Source organism: Haliaeetus albicilla, chromosome 8, assembly GCF_947461875.1.
Source record: "Haliaeetus albicilla chromosome 8, bHalAlb1.1, whole genome shotgun sequence".
Classification (NCBI taxonomy): Eukaryota; Metazoa; Chordata; class Aves; order Accipitriformes; family Accipitridae; genus Haliaeetus; species Haliaeetus albicilla.
The window spans coordinates 32825743-32844682 of NC_091490.1; the positions used below are offsets into that span (position 1 = coordinate 32825743).

The following is an 18940-nucleotide window of genomic DNA, read 5'->3' on the forward strand; positions in this document are numbered from 1 at the left end:
CCAAGTTACACAGGAAATAAATGCTACACACAGACCTGGGTGGAGAGAACATGGTTTAATTAAAGGCAAAGCTGATTTCAGCAGCTGCAGTTCTTGCACAGACAGACAATAAACACAAAAAAAGCTTACGACACAAACCAGTTTCTGTTGGGGGCCCCTTCCCTCGCTCCCCCAGGCGTCGGAGGGTGGGAGGGGAGTCCCAGCCGAGAGTCGGACACATTCCCGAGGCTGGATGCTCATGCACAAGTGGAACGGTGCGGCTGGGACCCTGGCACTGCCGGGAGTGAGATGGCGAACCTGGTTAGCTCGTCTAGGGTGCAAGAGTCAGTGACGGTTCAAACACTGGAATGTCGCAGCTGCCTGGGTGCACAGCTCGATACACAAACCAGGAGGGCTGGAGGGAAGTACAGAGGGGTTTGGTTCACGTTACCACTGGGTGGGAACTTCACTTTTTGGACTTTTTAAAGGAAATACAGCTTCGAAATGCAACGAAGAACAGTGATGTTGCTAAGGTGGAGATCGTGGGGGAGCTGCTCATACCCCAAGAGGGGTATCGTGTCTCCTCCGTCTTCCCTTTTTGTATTTTTTGGGGCTGCCCAGACTCCAGTGTCACTTCGGCTTCTGCATGTGCTTTGCTCTGCAGCTGACTTTCAGCTCAGAGATCTTGAATCATCACACAAACCCCTACTGCTAAACACAGCAAATGGACATTGAGATTGTTTCCGTAACTTCCCTGGGAAACCTAACAAAAATGCTGTCCTTTTCTTTAACGAAGTTTCCAGTCTTCCTTCCCCCTAATAAATAGCAAATAAAACATTTTCATTTTCCCTTCTGCACCTTTTCATCTATGAACAGCACTATGCTTTCTTCCGTGTGTGGGTTACACACGTGTGTCCACGGGTGCCTTGAATTTCATTCTGGAACTGAAAGTTTGGGGCTGCAGCTGGGGGTGGGGGGCACGGGGGGACAGGTTTCTGCAGAGCTGATGTGTGCCTGCGGGGGTGCGTACATTCCGCACTGTCCAGGCTGACTGTCGGCTTTACCGAGCCCTGCTGGACCCCTGACTATTTTCTGCAAGATGTTGCACATTGGTAATGAAACTACTAGCATCCAGCAAAGATAGGAGGATGGAGAGAGAAAGAAAAAAAAAACCCCAAACAAAAACCACTGAAAGCTTTCTACCTACCTATTAAAATGAGTCAGGCTGTGAATGCACAGACTAGCCTGCCCTTTGCGGGGCTAGCCACTATGCTACAGTAAAATGTACAGGAATCAAACATTAATTTAAAACCCCATAGCAGTTAACTTGCTTGTCCAGCAGAGTGCTGCAATGCCCCACGTCACCAATTATAGCTCAAACACCTGCTGAGAGGAGGGCATTTCATGCTGGAGTCTCTAACCCACCCATGGGCTGGCCAAAGCCTTTGGGTGAAAGGTGAAGTGGTGCCAAGTGCCAGACTCTCCTTCATGAAACTCCTTCGCTAGCCCAGGAGATAGAGCCCCACCTTGCCACCAACCACCTCTGACCAGAGCAGCAACTGGGGCTTTCATTGCTACACACTGACTACGAAGCACGTCTGTGTACGGAAGAATTCAGTGTGATCTTACTACTGAGATAGTAATAAAGATGTTTAGGAGTAATTTCAACTACATTCTCAGTCAGCAAAGCAATCATTAATGGATTCCTATTTTATCTCCCCAAAGAGAGGAAAAGGATTGAGAAGTTCTCATTGGCTTCTCCCATCTGCCCTTCATTCTCAGCTTTTACTTCCCATGTGGCTGGGGACATGCACGATGGAGAAGGTGAGAGGCGGTGATATCGGGTTACTGAGTGAGACAAACAGCAGTTCCTCTCTCCCTCCAAAGGGCCCAGGGATGGGAGAGTTCCTGATGTTGTTTTCTTGCACTGCAGACGTTTTGTGCACACTCAGTGGGTTGGTGGAGCACTTACGCCCTCCTGACAGCAAGGAACAGAAGAGAGGGCTGCCACCTGCACAGGACTGTGTGGGCCAGTCCTGCAAACCCAACATGCCATGGTTTATGGAGCCTTCGTTTGCAAGGGTTGCCACCTCTGTCTCAATGCGGCGGGTTCATGGTGCCTTGTCCGCGTTGCTGCTTCTGCTTCTGCTGCATTAACAGCTGCTCCAGGGCTGAGGGTCCAGGATGCATCATGGAACTGGACCAGATGGACTAAAAACAAACAGCCAACACTAGCACCTCCTTGCATTAGACAGCCCCCTCTTACAGATGAGAAAGTGGAGATGGTTTTCTATATTCTCCCTCTTTATCACTCATACCTGGCTTATCATGAAAGTTATCCAGACTTCAAAGAAAGCTTTCTAAAAAGAGGCTCCCTGGAAGAAGCTCATCCTCCTCCAGAATCCTCATTACCATAAATATTCATCCCACATTAACAATTACTAATTTGAGACCAGTCAAAGCAAATGTTGTAATTTCTTCCAGTTCTGCCAGCCTGGTCTCGTTCTAGAACATATTCTAGAACAGCAAGAACTGGAAAACTGTGACATCTTCCAGCACTGGTCACACCTCCCACATTGCCTGCATAAGTCAATCTGCAGAAAAAGCCTTTGGTTTCTGACACTGAACTCTGACACCTGCAATAGGCTAACACCCATCACTGGATCTTCTGGCCCCACAGACAAGCACCCTGAGCATTCCTGAGCACAGTTTCAGTCAAGCATACCTTCAGGCTCTCCATAAGCACAGCTGAGGAGTCCTCCATAGCGGGAGGGCCTTGGGCTGCCCAGGTGCCACTGGGAGCACTGGACTGGTGCCAGCTGCTCTCTGAAGATGACGATGTTGCTGGGAGATAGTCCAGACCAAACCCTCCTATCGCTAAAACGGGAGAAAGACAAGTTCAAAGGAAACCACTGCAAAACAAAACTGTCAGCTGGCTTCACGCAAGCCTGGAACCCAGCACTTGCCTGGCTTATCTGTTTTCCAGCGGTCTGCAACTCTCCTGTCTCTGTTGTCTGGAGTCCCAATAGGTCCGAAGTTGGAGAAGGGAACAGAATTGTGGTTATGGGTTGGAGGGGAGCTTGGCAAGCTGCTAGGGTTGGAGGAGTGAGGAGACTGGCTGGCTGGTGTCGAATGATCTAGTGATTACAAGGCAAGAGGAAAAAGGTCAACAGAAACAGCAGGAGCTTCCTGATTTTGAATTTCTTAGTGCTGCTGCAAATACAGCCATCACCTAGTTTTCTCCAATACTGGAGGTCAGTTTTTATTCCCTCCATTACACCAGCATAATGCAAATTCCTAAGTTCTGAGTGAAAATTTTTGTGCATATAAGAACAGAATGACTGTTTAATGCATACATGTGCTTACCAGAAAAACCAAAAACCAGGAAACCTCAAAAGGGCTGGCTAGCCAAAGTGAGTTTTCCCCATGTTTCTTGAAGAACTTTTCTCAAACTGAAAAAAAATACCTGTCTCTAAGCTTGACAAACCAATTAAAAAAAAAAAAAAAGACATTAGACCTTGAGGAGTTTGCAAGTTTACAGCTCAAACTCCCAAGTCTGTGAATGTTTACGCTTCTATGAGTCTTAAAGCAATTCAGACCAGAACCCAATACTGAGCAAGAGAGGAGAGCAAGCATGGAAAAGCTTATCTGCAGGCAGGAGAGAACGACGCCTGAAGACAACACAGTATAGCAGAGTGGCAGGAGACTATGCAGTCTTGAATGAAGAGGTGAAGGGAGAGAAAGCTGAAACCACACGAGCCATAAATCCTGCTAGAATAAAAGCCCTTTGCAACTCCTTCCATTTCTCCCACAAATGGTTATTCCTGGTTTGTTGCAAAAGTTTCAGTGCAACCAAAAATCTCATCCAGTGCAGATGTCATTTAAAATCCACTCATTACTTAGATTCAACTAATTCCTCCCCTCACGCTCTTCTGGATTTTTAGTGAGAATAAAATAATGACATAATAGTTTTGTTTTATGTCTTTAATATAATTACTAGGGAAAAAGCTGGTTTGCTTTGTAGGCTGCTTAACAGTAAAAAAAACCCCAAAACCCAAAAAACCACTGTCATATTTTCCTCCACACCCTTCAGTCATATAGTTTCTTTCTCTTTCCGATATCTACATTATGAAGTCCAGTTCTTCCTGCTTTTTCCAAAGTAGCAACACTGAAAGTATATGGATGCTTGAGTTAAAGCCCTACCCCCAAATGCTTGTCAGGAATCTAAGTTAAAGACTTCAGGATTTAACACCTACAAACTTTTATCCTGCTCAACTACTTCAATTAAAATCCAGGTCCTTACACTATATTAATTACAGAATCCCCTCATATTTCTGAAGATATATAAAAAAAACAAAGAGAAACCTTCAGGTACCTTGTCAAGCAGGTATTTTTTTAATTTCCAGTTAAATGTAACTTGCAGTAGGTTCAGAATTAACTCAAATCCTCTTAAATCACTAGACACAAGAAAAACTATACCAGGATTACCTGAGCTGGCTGGAAGGGATGGAGACCATGGAGTCCCCTCAAAGAGAGAATATAGTGAAGTCTCCTGATGAGCAACTGAAGGGGTGACCTCTGTTTTTGTGCTGGTATTCATGTTTTTCCCATATACCTCATTGAACATGCTGTTATTTGGATATCTTTCCTGTAAAAAAACATGAATGTAAGAGTTTTGGTATTGGATTTATTTCAAACACTGAGACTGTACAAAGGAAACAATTATAGATCAGAATATTTTCCTAACTCGTTTTTCACTCCCCAGGCCCCTCTTCTTTGACCATTTTATTTAACATGAAGTCCATCATATTCTGAGTCAGGACAGATTTCTCCTGACTGGACTGCAAAGCCTTCACAAAATCTTTAAATTCCCAGTACTCACAAAAATTGTACCAAGACCCTGCTCAGTTCTCTGGAACAGAACAGGCAATCCATTGCTCAGGAAATAAAAACCTACACACTGTAATACTTTGAGATGCACCTTTTCAGTCAATTTCACAATTCTGCTAAGAGTAAGGGAGCCATGAACTCAGCAAGATTCAACAGTATGTCTGCAGAACTATAGCTAGGATGAATTTGAGAAGACAACTGATAAAGGCAGAGATAATCTTGCTGATACAGACTGCAGTTAGGCACCCATACAGATTTCTTTCAGGTTCTCCATTGGTTTGCACTAAAGGTTATCCCCATAGTTCTGCCATGTTACCTAGTTTCATGGAAAGCTCAAACAGCAAAGGGCTGCAGACTCTGGTCCTCACTTACCTGATTAAGAGAAAAGCCACTGAGGGACAGGAAAGACGACGACTGAGACATCAATTCTGATGGTTTTTCCAGCAGGGACTTCTTCAGAAATCAAAAAGGGAAAAAGAGCAGTTAGCGTTCAGTGTAGTGAGCAGGAGGAAAGTATGCTACCAAAAACTGCCAAGGTGTTTTTGGTCACATTTAAAACCTTCTTAGTATTTTAGCTCCACCACGCTGGAGGACAGAGGGAACAAACTAACATGCAGAAAATCAGTAGTTTCCCTACTAACTGTAATTAAAATCTAAAAACCAACAATCACAACAGCTGAGAGTCTCAGGCAAACCCCCACTGCCAGAACAGCTTTTCAAATCCTAAGTGTAATACTCCGATGCATCTAGAGGGGAGATTCCTGCCAAAAAACCCCTATGGCTGTGTAAAACTTTGTACAAATGAGACAGGATCCTTCCCAGTGATCAGAGGACTCCTTCAAACATGATTAGACTCCTGTATGTTGCTACTGACAGAGTATTTTTCAGTTTTGGGTGCATCCCTGCTGTACATTCTTGGACAGCAAGAGCAGCCAAGTGCTGTGATTTTTTAATTGGGTTAAACAGTCCAAGTTTCATTTAGCACTCACTCATTTTCATTATAAATGACTGTAGAGAAGAAGGAAAAAAAATGCCCAGCGTTTAAAACAGAGGTCCCAAAACTCTCCCTGGGGTTCCACATCAAGATATTATGGACCATGACCTTTTCCATCATCTATGCCATGCCCTCTCATACAGCTGTTATTGCCAGCATAATATTTCTCAGCTTTCTCTTCAGTTCTTACTATGATTAAGCAGTGGAAAATAGCATCTCTAAAACAAGCCTATTTAGGGAAGAAATGGGATCAGTTATCATCAATACAGAAACCAAAGAAAAATTATAAGGCTCAGGTGCTGGATAATGAACGCCAACAAATTTAGGCTGAGGATCACCAAGCCATAGAATTAGCGAAGCCATAAGTAAAACTGTGCATGATTCAAAATGAAAGCTGTAGTCTTGTTCCAAATAAAAGCCCTCTTGCACTCATACCACCTCAGCATGTCAGATGTTTTTACATTTATTGTTCAAACAACCACAACCTGAACTAGCATCCCTCTCTCTTTAACATGGGTCTCAGTATCTGGAATATCTTTGCTTTTATCCTGCAAACCTAATACAAATAGCCTCATTTTCTTGGCAAGCAGCTCCTAGCTTGTTAGATTTTCAGTGACAGCTCATTACTTTGAAAGCACATTTTAAAAGGCAGACAAAATTCACACTCTGCATATCCACACAGCTTGCACAGAGAAGAATTGCCTTCCATTTGTCAGCAGTCAGCAACAGTAGGAGCTTCAAAGGAAGCTGCTGAAGAAGCAGCTATTAGTTTCTTAGCAAAGGTATCTAATGAGACAGAAATGGGTGTCTATTTTGCTACTGGCTCCTTGGGATGGCACGTAAAATAACTGACGAATAGACTTAATCAGAGATTTCAAGTAGAGTCACAAGTAACTCTTCTTTGTTACTGCTACTAATCTGAAATAGTAGTATTTAATGGACATGCCTATAGCCATACTAGAAAGGCGTACTGCATTTTCAGAGGCAATTTACAAATTCAGCAGCTCTAAGACCCTCCAAGCTACTGAACTAGAAAGGTTTTAATACATAAACGTAGAAAAAAATCCGTCAAAAACTTACTGTATTACTATAGGACTTATTGATTATTTAGCCAGTTGCTTGCAATTTTCTTCCAAAGCCATCTTGCTCTTTTACAATCTCTTCTGCATTTAGTAGGGCAGCTTCGCCCTGCCTTTATGGAATTTTTATATGCAGATTATAATAAGCCACACTTGTTCTGATGACTTCCCACAGCTGAATCTGTGCTCCCCCTTGCCCTTATTACTAAGCCCATACAACTGCAGAAGAATGAGTGCATTAAATGATGCACCTACATCTCTCCTGCAGACTGCACTTACAAAAAACCCACTGTTATTCTGATTTCTGAACAAATTGGGCCTGGATTCGGCCCAAGAGCTATACTGTGGGCCTTCAGCTGGTCTAAGCTCTCGCCTGAAGACTAGCTCAAGGATGAGGGAGGGAAGTGGACAGGAGGGATGGGGGAGAGAAAGGAGTTTCACATTTCTTATAATTTCACAGAAGAAAGAGATGCCAGTTAAGAGTGAGAAGCAGCAGTATTACATCAAATACATACAAATAGGCTTCGTCCAGGAAGAGAGGCGAGAGGCCCCAGCAGAGCTGGGTAAAGATCAGGAGGATTAGAGAAAATCAGCTCTTCCTCCTCCTCCAAGGCAGCCAGACTCTTTAACAGGTCCGGAGGAAGCAGAGGGGAGCTCTTGGGGTCCTAGTGACAGAAATGAGCACAGTGAGACAACAGAAGGCAGAAAGGGGATCAGCAAGAGACAGCAAGGAGAGGCTAAGCCACAGCAGGACAAGAGAAATTAGCAAGAGAAAGGCAGAAGGTGGCATGCAGAAGTGCAAGGTGAGAAAGTGGTGCAGCAGAAGCGCGTCAAGATACACAGAGAGAAAACGCTGAGCAGAAAACATAACTAGCCACATAGCCTAATGAGTCCTGGGAGGAGCACCATACCATCAAAATGATGGGCAGCTAGTTTTAATTAGTGGAGTGTGTGCTTCCCATTGCATCTATGCCAAATACTGAACCTGTTTCACATTCAAGGACAAGGAACACAAAATCTTACAATTATTCTTCTGTAGCTGACCTGTGAGTAATTTAGGTTTCAAGTAAAGTTAGGTTTGCATCTTCTTCCCTCCTCTATTTGTGGAGTTCAAATCCCACAAGACGTATTTCCAACTGCTAAGGGCTGCTACGCCAACATACAGCTGACCAGAACACTGAGGCAAAAAACCCTGCAAAGTGCTGGTCAAACTTGACATCTTGACTTTTGTGAGGGATGCTTAAAACACAAGCATCATGGGTGCAGCTTCTGTCTGTACTGCACTGCGCTTGCACCAAGGCAAGGTTTCCCTTTTAGAGATGAGAACAAGGCTTTGATCCCATCTCCATCTAAAAACCACAACCTGACATCACAGTAGAGGCAGACTTCTGTATATTGTCTGGCTTTTCTCTCTGAAGGATAAGCCAAGTGATCTCAGCTGACCTTCTTTCTGAAAATCCTGAGTGTATTTACAGAGGCGCATCTGACCAAAGGTTTAAAGAGGCCTCTGTTTAAGTTTCCTTATAAACATCACCAAAGCACTCACAGACAACTTCAGGACTGTTAAAAAGTAACAAAGATTGCAGGTTTATAAGCAGCAGCTTGAAGCACAACTGCATGCACAGAAGCAAAGTATTCCATTATTGCAACCAAGACCTAGGGAAGTCATTCAGCTCTCTCACTGTGTGGTGTGATTTGCAGGAAAAACAAAAAAAAAAAAAATCCAAGACAAGACTGCTCCTACCATCCTCGATTTCCAGCCTCAATCTGACTATTGCAGCCTCAGCCATTCAACACACTCAAGATGCTATATGGGTGTTAAGAGTTCATCTAATTCAACTGCAGCTATTTGGATAGCTTTTATGGTTTTCATTAGTTGCCAGACAAGAATTTTCCCCAAAACTATCAGCTGCCATGTTTCTCGACCTGACAGACACAGTGCAGAGATCAATGTCACATCTACACTGAACAAGACTTACACCTACTTGAAACCAAATCTTCAAGAGCCGGATCCCACACACAGCCAACTAAAATGGAGAATTCATCACTGTTGGCTGGAATCCCATTTACTGATACTCCGCTCCCTACTAAAGCTCACACTGACATATGTAGGGCTACAGGGCATTCCTGAAACAGGCAAACTCCTAGAGCTGTCAGGAATATCAGAGCCTTGTTGGTTTTCACCACTTATAGTGTGGATCCTTACCTCAAAGGTCATCCTGGAGACAGCATCCTGCTCTGGGCGGAAGACTCCTTGCCGTTTTCCCCTGCGGTCCATGTTAGACTGCTGTGCCATCACCCTATTGTCAGCCATGCCATAGGAAGAGTCCCAGTAATATTCTGGAACCTTGACTTCTGAGGGGTTCTGGTTATATGGCTCCATTGGGAAAGGCTTCATTTTTTTCTCCAGAGGTTGCTGTTGCATCACGGGAGGCTGTAATGACTGTTCAAATAATTTTAGAGGGTCCTGGGCCTGCAGGTAGTAGGACTGCTTTACGGGTATGATCTTCCCCAGTGAGCCTTGGACTTGAGGTGGGTTCCAGAGCTGCTTTGACGAGTCTGTCTGTGGATACTGAGGAAGAGACGCGTGATTTCAGCAGCAGGTAGGAACAATTAATGTTAACTGAATGCCTAACTCCATTCAAACTGTCTGGCCCACTCGTGATAGACATTCCACAAACATTCTGATTTGCTAAATTATTCACCAAAATGCAGTCTCGATAAGCATCTAATACTCCCTATTTAAGCCTTATGCCAACAGCCAAGTATAATCCTTACTCTAATCCAGTACCTTGTAAACACCTTTACTAAGGTACTGAGCCAGCATTTTGCTGCCCAGAACACCAGGAAGGTCTCACCATCAAGTCCAGACATGCCAGAAGGGAGATTTTTCTCCTGCACAATGTGAGCATAAAATAAGCTGTGAGGGAACTGACACTGCAACCCAGTTAGCCAAAAGGAGAGTGCGAGTGAAGGTTCAGACTCTGTCAGTCCTCATTAATCACACAATACTAGAAAGGCCCAAGACAGAAATACCTGATCAGAAATATCACCTTCATACCTTGTCTATAAACAGAAACACACAGAAAACAGATGACCACTTTCCCATTCCAGTTCCCATACCTCCCTCTCAGTTACAGAATTGTACGTTCATACCCACTAAACTTCAGCGCTTTTTCAAATTTGCCCAGAAGTTCACAGATCAAAATTCCACACTAAAGTCTTTAACGATGGTTTTGAAATGGCAACCCAGGAACTTAAGTCTTGAATGTTGCCATTTAATTTTAAATTAAGCTTAGCACATTGCATTAGTCAAGTTTACCTGCTGGAATCCGGAGTGGTGTGGCGGGCTCTTCCCCAGGCCCTGCACAGCTTTCGTAGGGGACTGTTGCTGCTGTTGCTGGGCCAGAGCTTGGACCTGTAACTGGCTGGCAGACTGTGCTGTTGCCTGAGCTGGTAAAGATGAGAGGGGTTGCTGGGAAGGAGGTGGTGTTTGCTGAGGTCCCTGGGTCATTGGCCCTGGTCCAGAGGGCCGTTGCTGGCTGTAAGGAATGTGGGACTGTTTCCCACCTTGCACCTGGTTTCCTGCAGGCGAGTGAGCTGTGGGCTGTAGGAAGGTTCCTGGGACAGAAACGCCACCTGGGAAGGTGTACCCCGTACTCATGGAGAAAGCCACAGGAGGGGGGACAACGTAGGTTGGAGGTGGAAACCCTGGCAAAGATAAAAATGCACCTTTAATCAAAATTTGGCAGAGCAGGTAGCTCCCTCAAGAAAACATTTGGTGTGGGTTTTTGGTGTTGGCTGGTTGTGTCTTTTTTCCTATTTTGCTCATTTAGACCATGAGGACAGAAAACATGAAGTACAGTTTGTATATATGCCCCATAACGTCCTTTCTCTGCATGCACATACATAGCTGTGATCAAAGGGTTATTCAGAGTTTGTTCTTGAGCTTTCTTACAATATTCCAGGTACTGATAACAGTCAGCCAGGGCAGTATCTGGGAGAGTCGTATGTTTCCAGACACACACCCCGCAACCTCCTCACCTTTTTTTTTCCCCTGCTACCTTTTTCCTTCACCATTCTGGGGTTTTGATGCTTTAGCCCCAAAGTTCCCTCCCCCCTCAAACACGCATTTTCGGGGACTAAGCTTCTGCAGCAATGGACAGAAGCAATCAGTAAGTCTACTGCCTCCTACCAGAGGATCACCAGTCTCAGAATCAATTTAGATAGAGACAGATGGTAAGTAAACAAATCCTCATATCCACAAGATCAACTTCTTTCTTGTAGTTCACACTGAAAAGCTGGGTTTGGAAGGCAAGCTTTAATTCTGCGTCTCACAGGCCAGATTTTATGCTGACTTTGGGACAGGGAAGATGTCCCTTTGTCTTATATTAAGCAGCTACACCTAACAGCTGCAGGGAAGATAAAGCTTCCAGCTATTTTCTGAGCAAACGTGGACAGCAAGGTATGACAGGAACACTCCACAACAAAATAGGAACATGCAACGTGGCAGCAACAGCAAATAAGAACACACAAATTACAGCTTGAAACACAAGCACCACTACAAAAGAAACTGAACTTTAAAGAAGAAAGCAGTGTGACTGATCTTTTGTAATGGAGTCCTATGCACAGAGAACACTTCCTCCTGAGCTAGCAGAAGACTTTGTCATGTTTGGACTAAATTCAGAAACAGCCTACTGTTAAGTTCCTTGATCTCACACCCACTAACCAAAAAGGTGGCAGATTTCATGACAGACCTTGATTCCAAAGCATAAGGAATCTTATTTACCTCATTCCAGTTCTGCTATGCCCCTTCTTTACTACTTTATAAGATTATCAATGTGAGAATTTACGCTCATTAAAACAGCTCCTACCTTCAGAGGCTGTAACAACCACTAATACAGGATTTACTTTGCAGTCAACAGTAAATCACACTTCAAAAGAATGCAAATTACCTGGCCGGCTAGGAAGGGGAGGGAAGGCTCCTGGATGATGAATGGGGATGAACTGAGAACTGCTGGCCTGACTTGGAGTCTGAGTTACAGGTGTTTTCCTGGCTTCAGACACCGGAGTCTTCCTCATCTCTGTCTGGGATTTCACCTAATGCAAAAGAAAGAAGAAATTAGGTAACTTTTCCTGTAATTACCCATATCATGTCTCAAGCCAAAAAATGAACTCCCAGATTGTCTGAGAGATTATTTTCTTTTCCCTAAGCAACTGGGAGAGGTTTGGAACACAGGAACCCAGCTCCCTCCTCACTGACCTCAGGCAGGTTACCCAGCTTGTCCTCAGGCATTCCTTGCCTCACAAAAGCACTCTAAGGATAGCTACCCAGAAGACTGCAACAGGCTCCTTCTCTAGCAAGAGAGTGGGAAGCAGACATCATAATATCCTCAGACCATACAAAGAACTTACCATGCTGCTCACCTGCAGTGCCCTAAAAACAAAACAAAAAGTGCAGATGCTATTATGCTTCTCCTAGGGCACTGCTTCAACCTAACACATGCTACTTACCTGCAGCACCTTAAAAAACAAACACCACCACATTCTTCCTAGGGAACTCTTTCAGCCTAATCCATACAGTGACTTATATGCATAAACTCCTGCATACTATGAAATTCTTTTGGCCAAGAGCATACAAGACAAATAGCAGAAGTGCTTAACCTCTTTCAGTTTACTGTGTAACTGCTGTATGTTCTGTTAAAAAGAGCTGCACCAGTTAAAGGCAGAGAGAAGAATGTAATGTAATGTTTACCTGATTCTGAGTCTGCTGCAGTCTGGGTCTTCCTGGAGAGGAAGACAGAGGGGAAGACTACTTTCCCTTTCTGTTCAGCTCGGCAGAACTGCCTGGAATGCAAGATGGAGCAGGCAGGAAAAAGACAGCAAGCAAGGAACCCGGGCAATACAGAAAGGGCCCAGGAGCAGATCTGATGCCAAGCCTCAAAGGTGGTTGAAAGAAAGGGTTTATCATGGACCAAATTAAAAAACTCCAAACCAAACAAAACAAAACTGTGCGCTGTTTATTTCAACATTTAGTGCTGCTGAGTTGAAAGGAGTTAGAGGGCAGGTCTTTTCTGCCAAAACACAGTAGTAAAGGGGTAGATGCATTCAAACACTTAAGTTGTTTTTCAAATAATTCTGAATTTCCCCACTTAGACATTATGGGAATGTAGTTTATTTTTTGTGTTTAATTAAAAAAGCAGATTGTAAGACTGGGAGGTTTGGGTGTATTTTTGATCTCCCGCTAGAAAAAGCCAGGAGGGAACTCCACCTCAGGGTTCTGGCTGATGCTAAGCACCATGAATGATGCAGCCCCTGCTCATGCCACATCTGTTCACTGCCCACCTTCACCCTTCATCACATTCTGTATATTCAACTTATATTGTGCTGTCCCTTTTTTCTCCACAATGAGCCAAGCATTTTTATAACTCATACTGAAAGCTGTGCATTCTTTTATAGCAACGTTGGAGAATTCAAAGACAGTCTTCCTGCCATGGGATTTTAAAACATGAGCTCTAGTACATCATGAACTCAAAGCTGCTATGACACATTTCCAAAGGTGGCTTACAAAACACCCCCCCCCCCCCCCCCAAGATTTATAGTCAACTTTTAAAAGCTAAATAACTAACATTGATTAATCAAGACAGACAAGTTTCAGTTGCTTCCCTGCTTCTACTTGACCTCACTTCAGAAGTGTCAATACTACAAAATATTTACTCCCCCAGCGGTCCTGAGGGTTCCTACACGGTGCTTGAGAGAAGCACCATTTCATCACAGTGGCCTCTTAAGAATACGTTACACCTTGAGCAATTCTGCATGCAACCTTCCTCGGCACGTAACATTATTTTCCCTAAAGAGCAGAGATTCAACCTATGACATGCTTTCATGATCCTGTCTGAGTGTGGAAGTTTTCAACTTATCCGCAAAACAGGATTAATTACTTTTGTATAACATTCTTAACATTTTTGCTAAGTAGGAGCTGCAACATTTGCAGCATTTAGGCTTTGGAAGGCAATGAGCTATGGAGAAGATAAAAGCTTGAAATATCAAGGAAGGCCAAAGCAGAGCACTAACAGACCACCAGTCAGTGCAAAACCTACACTGGTTCCTCCTCAGCCAGAGGAAAGCAAACCTTCCCCATCTTCTGGAATAGGTCTGGATAAATAAGTCCACCAAACTATATAAAACTAAAGGCATTTCATTGTAATAGTTGCCGTAACAAATACAGCTGATGGAACTAAAAAGTAAAAATTAATTTCTATTCAACAAGAGATGAAGAGTGACCAACCACATCAGAACGGATTCCGCTACAGTTGGGTTTGAAGTAAGTTTTTCCTGGCTTTGTTATCTCTTAAGACTAAGACAAGCAAATTTCTGATAAATCAGCTGGGTTAGAATTAAAATACTTCCCTATCCAGAAAACTACATGTACTTCTCAGAAGATCTGTTGGTTTTGATCGGCCTCAAGCCCTTATTTTGCAAGACAGGGGCACTAACACTGAAACTGGGAGTTGTGCTCAGGCCTGCAACCACATTTCAGACATGTTCATCAAATAAATAAGAAACCTGCTATTCTCACTCACCTACCTAAGTTGCTTTTCAGATACCAGACTCTTGTTCAGTGACTCATGAATGACTGCCACACGGTTCCTGTGGGCTACTCCCCTTTACAGCCCTTGGTAGGACCCCCTGCAAAACCAACTGAACAACACTGCCAGTTCAGACCCTCCATTTCATAATGATGATGTTTAACAGCAAATAACCAGAAGAAGAACAAGAAGAATGATCCAGGGGTCCTAACACGACAAGCCAGAAACACTGAAAGAGCTGGTTTGTCTAGCCTAGGCAAAACAAGACCTCAATTACAGAGGCCTTCAGAACAGTTGCAAAGAGGAAGACTTAAGTTATTCTGCAGACCTGTTTGAGGAAGCAGTAATAGGCTAACACAGACGCAAGGGAGATGAAGTGCATTAGGAAATGATTTCCACTTACAAGAACTGCGAAGAACTAACACAGTTTCTCTAGGGAAATAATAGTCTCCATCACTATCATTAAATGCCTCCAGGCATCATCAGGGAATGACTGAGATGCAGCCAAACTATCCAGGTACAGATCAGATCAACCCTGAAACTCTATACCCTTATTTACTATGACTCAATGGAAGTCAGACCAGTAAATTCACTATCTACTTATAAGGTGAGCATTTTTGTACATAGTGCTCACAGAAATAGGGCAAAAAAGCATGCCTCAAAAATATGACTGAGAAAAGAGCAGCTGATATGAAAACCAACAATTTTGAGCAAGTGTCTGAGCACAGAATTACAGTTTAAGTGCAGTGTGGCCTTCCCTACTTCCAGAGAGCCACCTGACTGCACGCACAGTATGGAAAGTCTTACTCCACACAAACAACTGGGTGCTTTTGCGATGAGTTCAATTTTTTGAATATGCACAAGTCAACTGAACCAAAAATGCAGAGTACCCAGTTACTTCACAAGAGACCAAGAGCATGACTGCGACCTGGCCATGCAATGCCTTGGAAGCCTGAATAATTTATGGAACAACAGGTAGAAGTTTGTTTTTAAGATAGTTAACATAGCAAAATCACCTTTCATTGCTCCCTACCTTTTCTTCCCCAACAAACTGAGACAGCATCAAAGAAAAGGGCAGAGACCCAAAGATCACTAATACCTGGTCTTTGAGATATATGTGTTTCTGGTTTTTTTGTGCATTAGCTGTACCTGCAGGGCCCACAGTGAGACCTTGACTCTGCTGTACTCTATACAAGCAGCGACGACCCTGACACAAACATTGTACTGCCTAAGACGCAGTATCGTTTTGATCTAAAGGCTTACCTGAACTGCCACGTTCTGCTTTCCTGCTTCCTGCATCTTATCCAAGCCGCACTTCTTGGTCTCATTCTTTCTTTTATTGTTGTCCTTCTTTCCATCATTCTTATTGGCTACTATTCCTTTGCTATAGTCCCGTCTTTCCCTACCTAAATCTTTAGGGGGATAGATTCGCCCTTGCTCTCTGTTAATTTCCCGTGGCTTGATGTTCTCTTTGAATGTGACCATTGGTTTTTCCCCTGCATCACAGTTGTTGTTCAGGCTTCTGCCAGAGGACAGAACTGATTTGAGTCCAGGGCTCCCATCTGTAGATAGCGGGTCTGCAACAGATGTTTCCTGCAAGGCGAGACTCTCTTTGGCTTCACTAGGGTCCTCTAGTAATAGTTCTGGGATTTCTGTCAAAAACAACAGCTTTCCTACCTCATTTTCACACTGAATCAACCTGAAAAAGAAAGGAATCGAAAAGCAAGTATATTACTCCAAATACATTCCTTATCATAATCAGTCGATGAAGCAATGGCATGCTGACCCACAGAACATGTTACTAGCACTGTCAGCATCTTGTGTTCACATTATATCCAATTGATGTGTCGAACAGTGAGAAAAATAACATTCAGCTCTGGCACCTGCATTACCTAAGCTTACAGCAGCAAGTGAAACACAGAGAAGCTACATGCAGTTACCTCGGCTGGTTATCAGCGATCCATTTGCCTGTGAAGATCAGACGCTGTTGCCGTATCCGACGTTGTTGCCCTTCCTTATCTCCTGTAATTGCCTGGTGGCCTTTGGAAAAATCCAAGTTCCTAGTATTGACATAGGAGAGGGAATAATATTAACTACACAATTACCCTCTGCAACATCGTATTTCTTCAGAAATACAACTGGTCAGCATTACTCTACTATAAGCTGTAAAATCTCACCAGATACTACTCAAAACTTCACTGTTACAGATGTCTGACTTACAGATGCAATTCTCTTCTGGTAAGATGCACCTACATTAAAGAGGTTTGGTGGTGTTTTTTGAAAAAACAAAAGGCCAAAAGCTCATCTGTGTAATAGTAAAAAAAAAAAATCACAAAAATAATAGTTGAGTGAATACATCTAATATTTAGTCAGCATTTGTGCATGATGTTAGGTAGAGGGATACAGTTAAAAACAGTAAAAACCAGCAAAGTAAAAACACATCAAGCAGTTTTCATGTAAAAGTATTCCCTTCCTCACTTCTTAAGTTTTTCCCTTTCAATTTACTAGTCTGAAGACTACAGAAGAAAAACAAAAAAGTCAGGAGCAATATTATGAGCTCAGGACTTTCCCTAGAGTTTTACTACATTGTCTATTATAGTTGTTTTGAAAAGATACCTATGTCAATCCATACAGTAGTAAGTATTCATAAATAAGATACTGTAGAGAACAGGTCAATGTCTATCAAAGTAGCGACATCAGCAAGAGTACCATTTCCTTCAACTGTCACCCACCTGAATGAAGGCCTCAGAGCCAAGAATCCTTGCAACTCAAATTCTTCTGGAAGGGGGGTTGCTGGCAAATAGACAGTAAACAGCATAAGGAAAGCATGAAAGCATTAAGTACAGTATAATAAGTAGATACCTCAGCAAGGTCACTACACACAGTAGAGCCTTCTATTAACATGCTCAATTGTACTGGTCCACCCTGCAATCTGAGGAGCTCAGCAATGATAAAGTAGAGCAAAGTCTGCTCAGCATGAGAAAGCAGCATTTGCAATTATTCATATGCACTAATACTAGAATACAACTTGTTCCCTTATTTGCTCTTCAACTGCAATTCCCCAGAACATCAGGAAAAACATGCATCATTCCCAGTTCTTTACAGCACAGACTAGAAGTATACTTACCATTATTACTGGATAGATCTTCCTCATGAGGCTGGAAGCTGTTTAGAAGAGAAATCAGCCAGGGCCATATGCTACAAATCAGAAAACAGACAAACTCTAAGTGAAAACTACAAAACATGCAATCTATTCACCAAGAAAACACTGAACTGTTACACAGTCACAGCTCCTATGAATCCTCTGATTCCCAAGAAAAGGTAAAGTTTCTCTCAAGTGTCAGGGAAAGGACCACTTTCTTGAAAAAAAGCAGTGTTTTTAAAAAGCCAGTCTAAAGTTTCAAAGGAAGCCAGGCTCTTGCAGCATAGTGTTCATTACCCAGCAAGTCAGAAAACCTGCTATGAATTTAACTAGACAAACCTATTGCATGAGCAAATGTTCAAAGCACCTGTTTGCAATTCATGTTGTCCAGTTCAAAGCTGACTGGTCTCAAGGCACAGTAAATTAATCAGTTGAGAAGCAAAACAAATTATTAAGATACAGCTGTACGTAAGTACTTCTGTTCTGCAAACTTTAACACAGTACCGTAGCACTGAAATGGTTACCAGAAAGGTAAGAACGTCTAAGTAACAAGTTGCGTTGAGTAAGACCATTAAACTAGATGCTAACTGGCAGTCTCCCTGCCTTGCACTGGCAATACCAGTACAAGCAATGACTGGAAATTCTTTAAAAAGGCCCTGAAGCAAATAATTTAAAAAATCACAATGATCACTGCATACGTGGTTAACATTTAACTGCCACCAACAGGCTGCTTTCTCCTATTTTTTAAAAGCTCCAACCCAAAAGACTAAGCACCCTTCTTCTGCTTTAGTGATGGGCACCAAGTCCACAGGGGCAACAGAAAACTATTTTAGGAAGGTGCTCACCGTGCTCAGTGTTAGTGAAATGAATCTGTCCTCCCTCAGCAAGGCTTTCAGCCACCATCTAGCACCTGGACTGGAGAATGGAACGTGCACCTGAAAGCCTGAGATCAGCCACTTTCCTGCACAGCCGCAGGGACTGGAAACATGATGTTTATGCACATTCTCTACACTAAACTAAGCATTAGTTCCTTCCCATGACTGACAAGGAACAGAAGGAGGAAAAAAGGGAGAGTGCAAGTCTGTTGCAACCTACAGTAAACTGCAATCTTCCTGTACAACGTTTGAAATAATGAGATTTCATAATAAGAGATCTCTAAAGAGTGATGTCGTGACGCATGTGAAAACTTAGACCTAACGTGGCTTCCACAGGGCAGGTTTGGAAAACTCATTTCCAAAGAGCACACACTAGTACTGATATAGTCATT

The 18940-nt window shown here is 43.1% G+C and overlaps 1 protein-coding gene across 8 annotated transcripts in view; it reads right to left on the reverse strand.

Moving 5' to 3' along the window:
• Positions 1-40: 40 nt before the first annotated feature.
• SMG7 (SMG7 nonsense mediated mRNA decay factor) overlaps positions 41-18940 on the reverse strand; it is a 55790-nt gene continuing 36890 nt past the window's right edge. For 6 of the 8 annotated variants that reach the window (XM_069789598.1, XM_069789599.1, XM_069789594.1 and 3 more), the window contains 13 exons: positions 17659-17729; positions 17264-17324; positions 16472-16591; positions 15795-16230; positions 11898-12042; positions 10265-10653; positions 9149-9514; positions 7458-7607; positions 5242-5322; positions 4468-4627; positions 2946-3116; positions 2705-2856; positions 41-2190 (listed from right to left, as the gene is read on the reverse strand). In XM_069789598.1, coding sequence (XP_069645699.1) covers positions 2077-2190; positions 2705-2856; positions 2946-3116; positions 4468-4627; positions 5242-5322; positions 7458-7607; positions 9149-9514; positions 10265-10653; positions 11898-12042; positions 15795-16230; positions 16472-16591; positions 17264-17324; positions 17659-17729 — 2416 coding nt within the window. In that variant the 3' untranslated portion in view covers positions 41-2076. The remainder of the gene's footprint in view (positions 2191-2704; positions 2857-2945; positions 3117-4467; positions 4628-5241; positions 5323-7457; positions 7608-9148; positions 9515-10264; positions 10654-11897; positions 12043-15794; positions 16231-16471; positions 16592-17263; positions 17325-17658; positions 17730-18940) is intronic. The other 2 variants (XM_069789601.1, XM_069789602.1) reach the window with 2 other exon arrangements.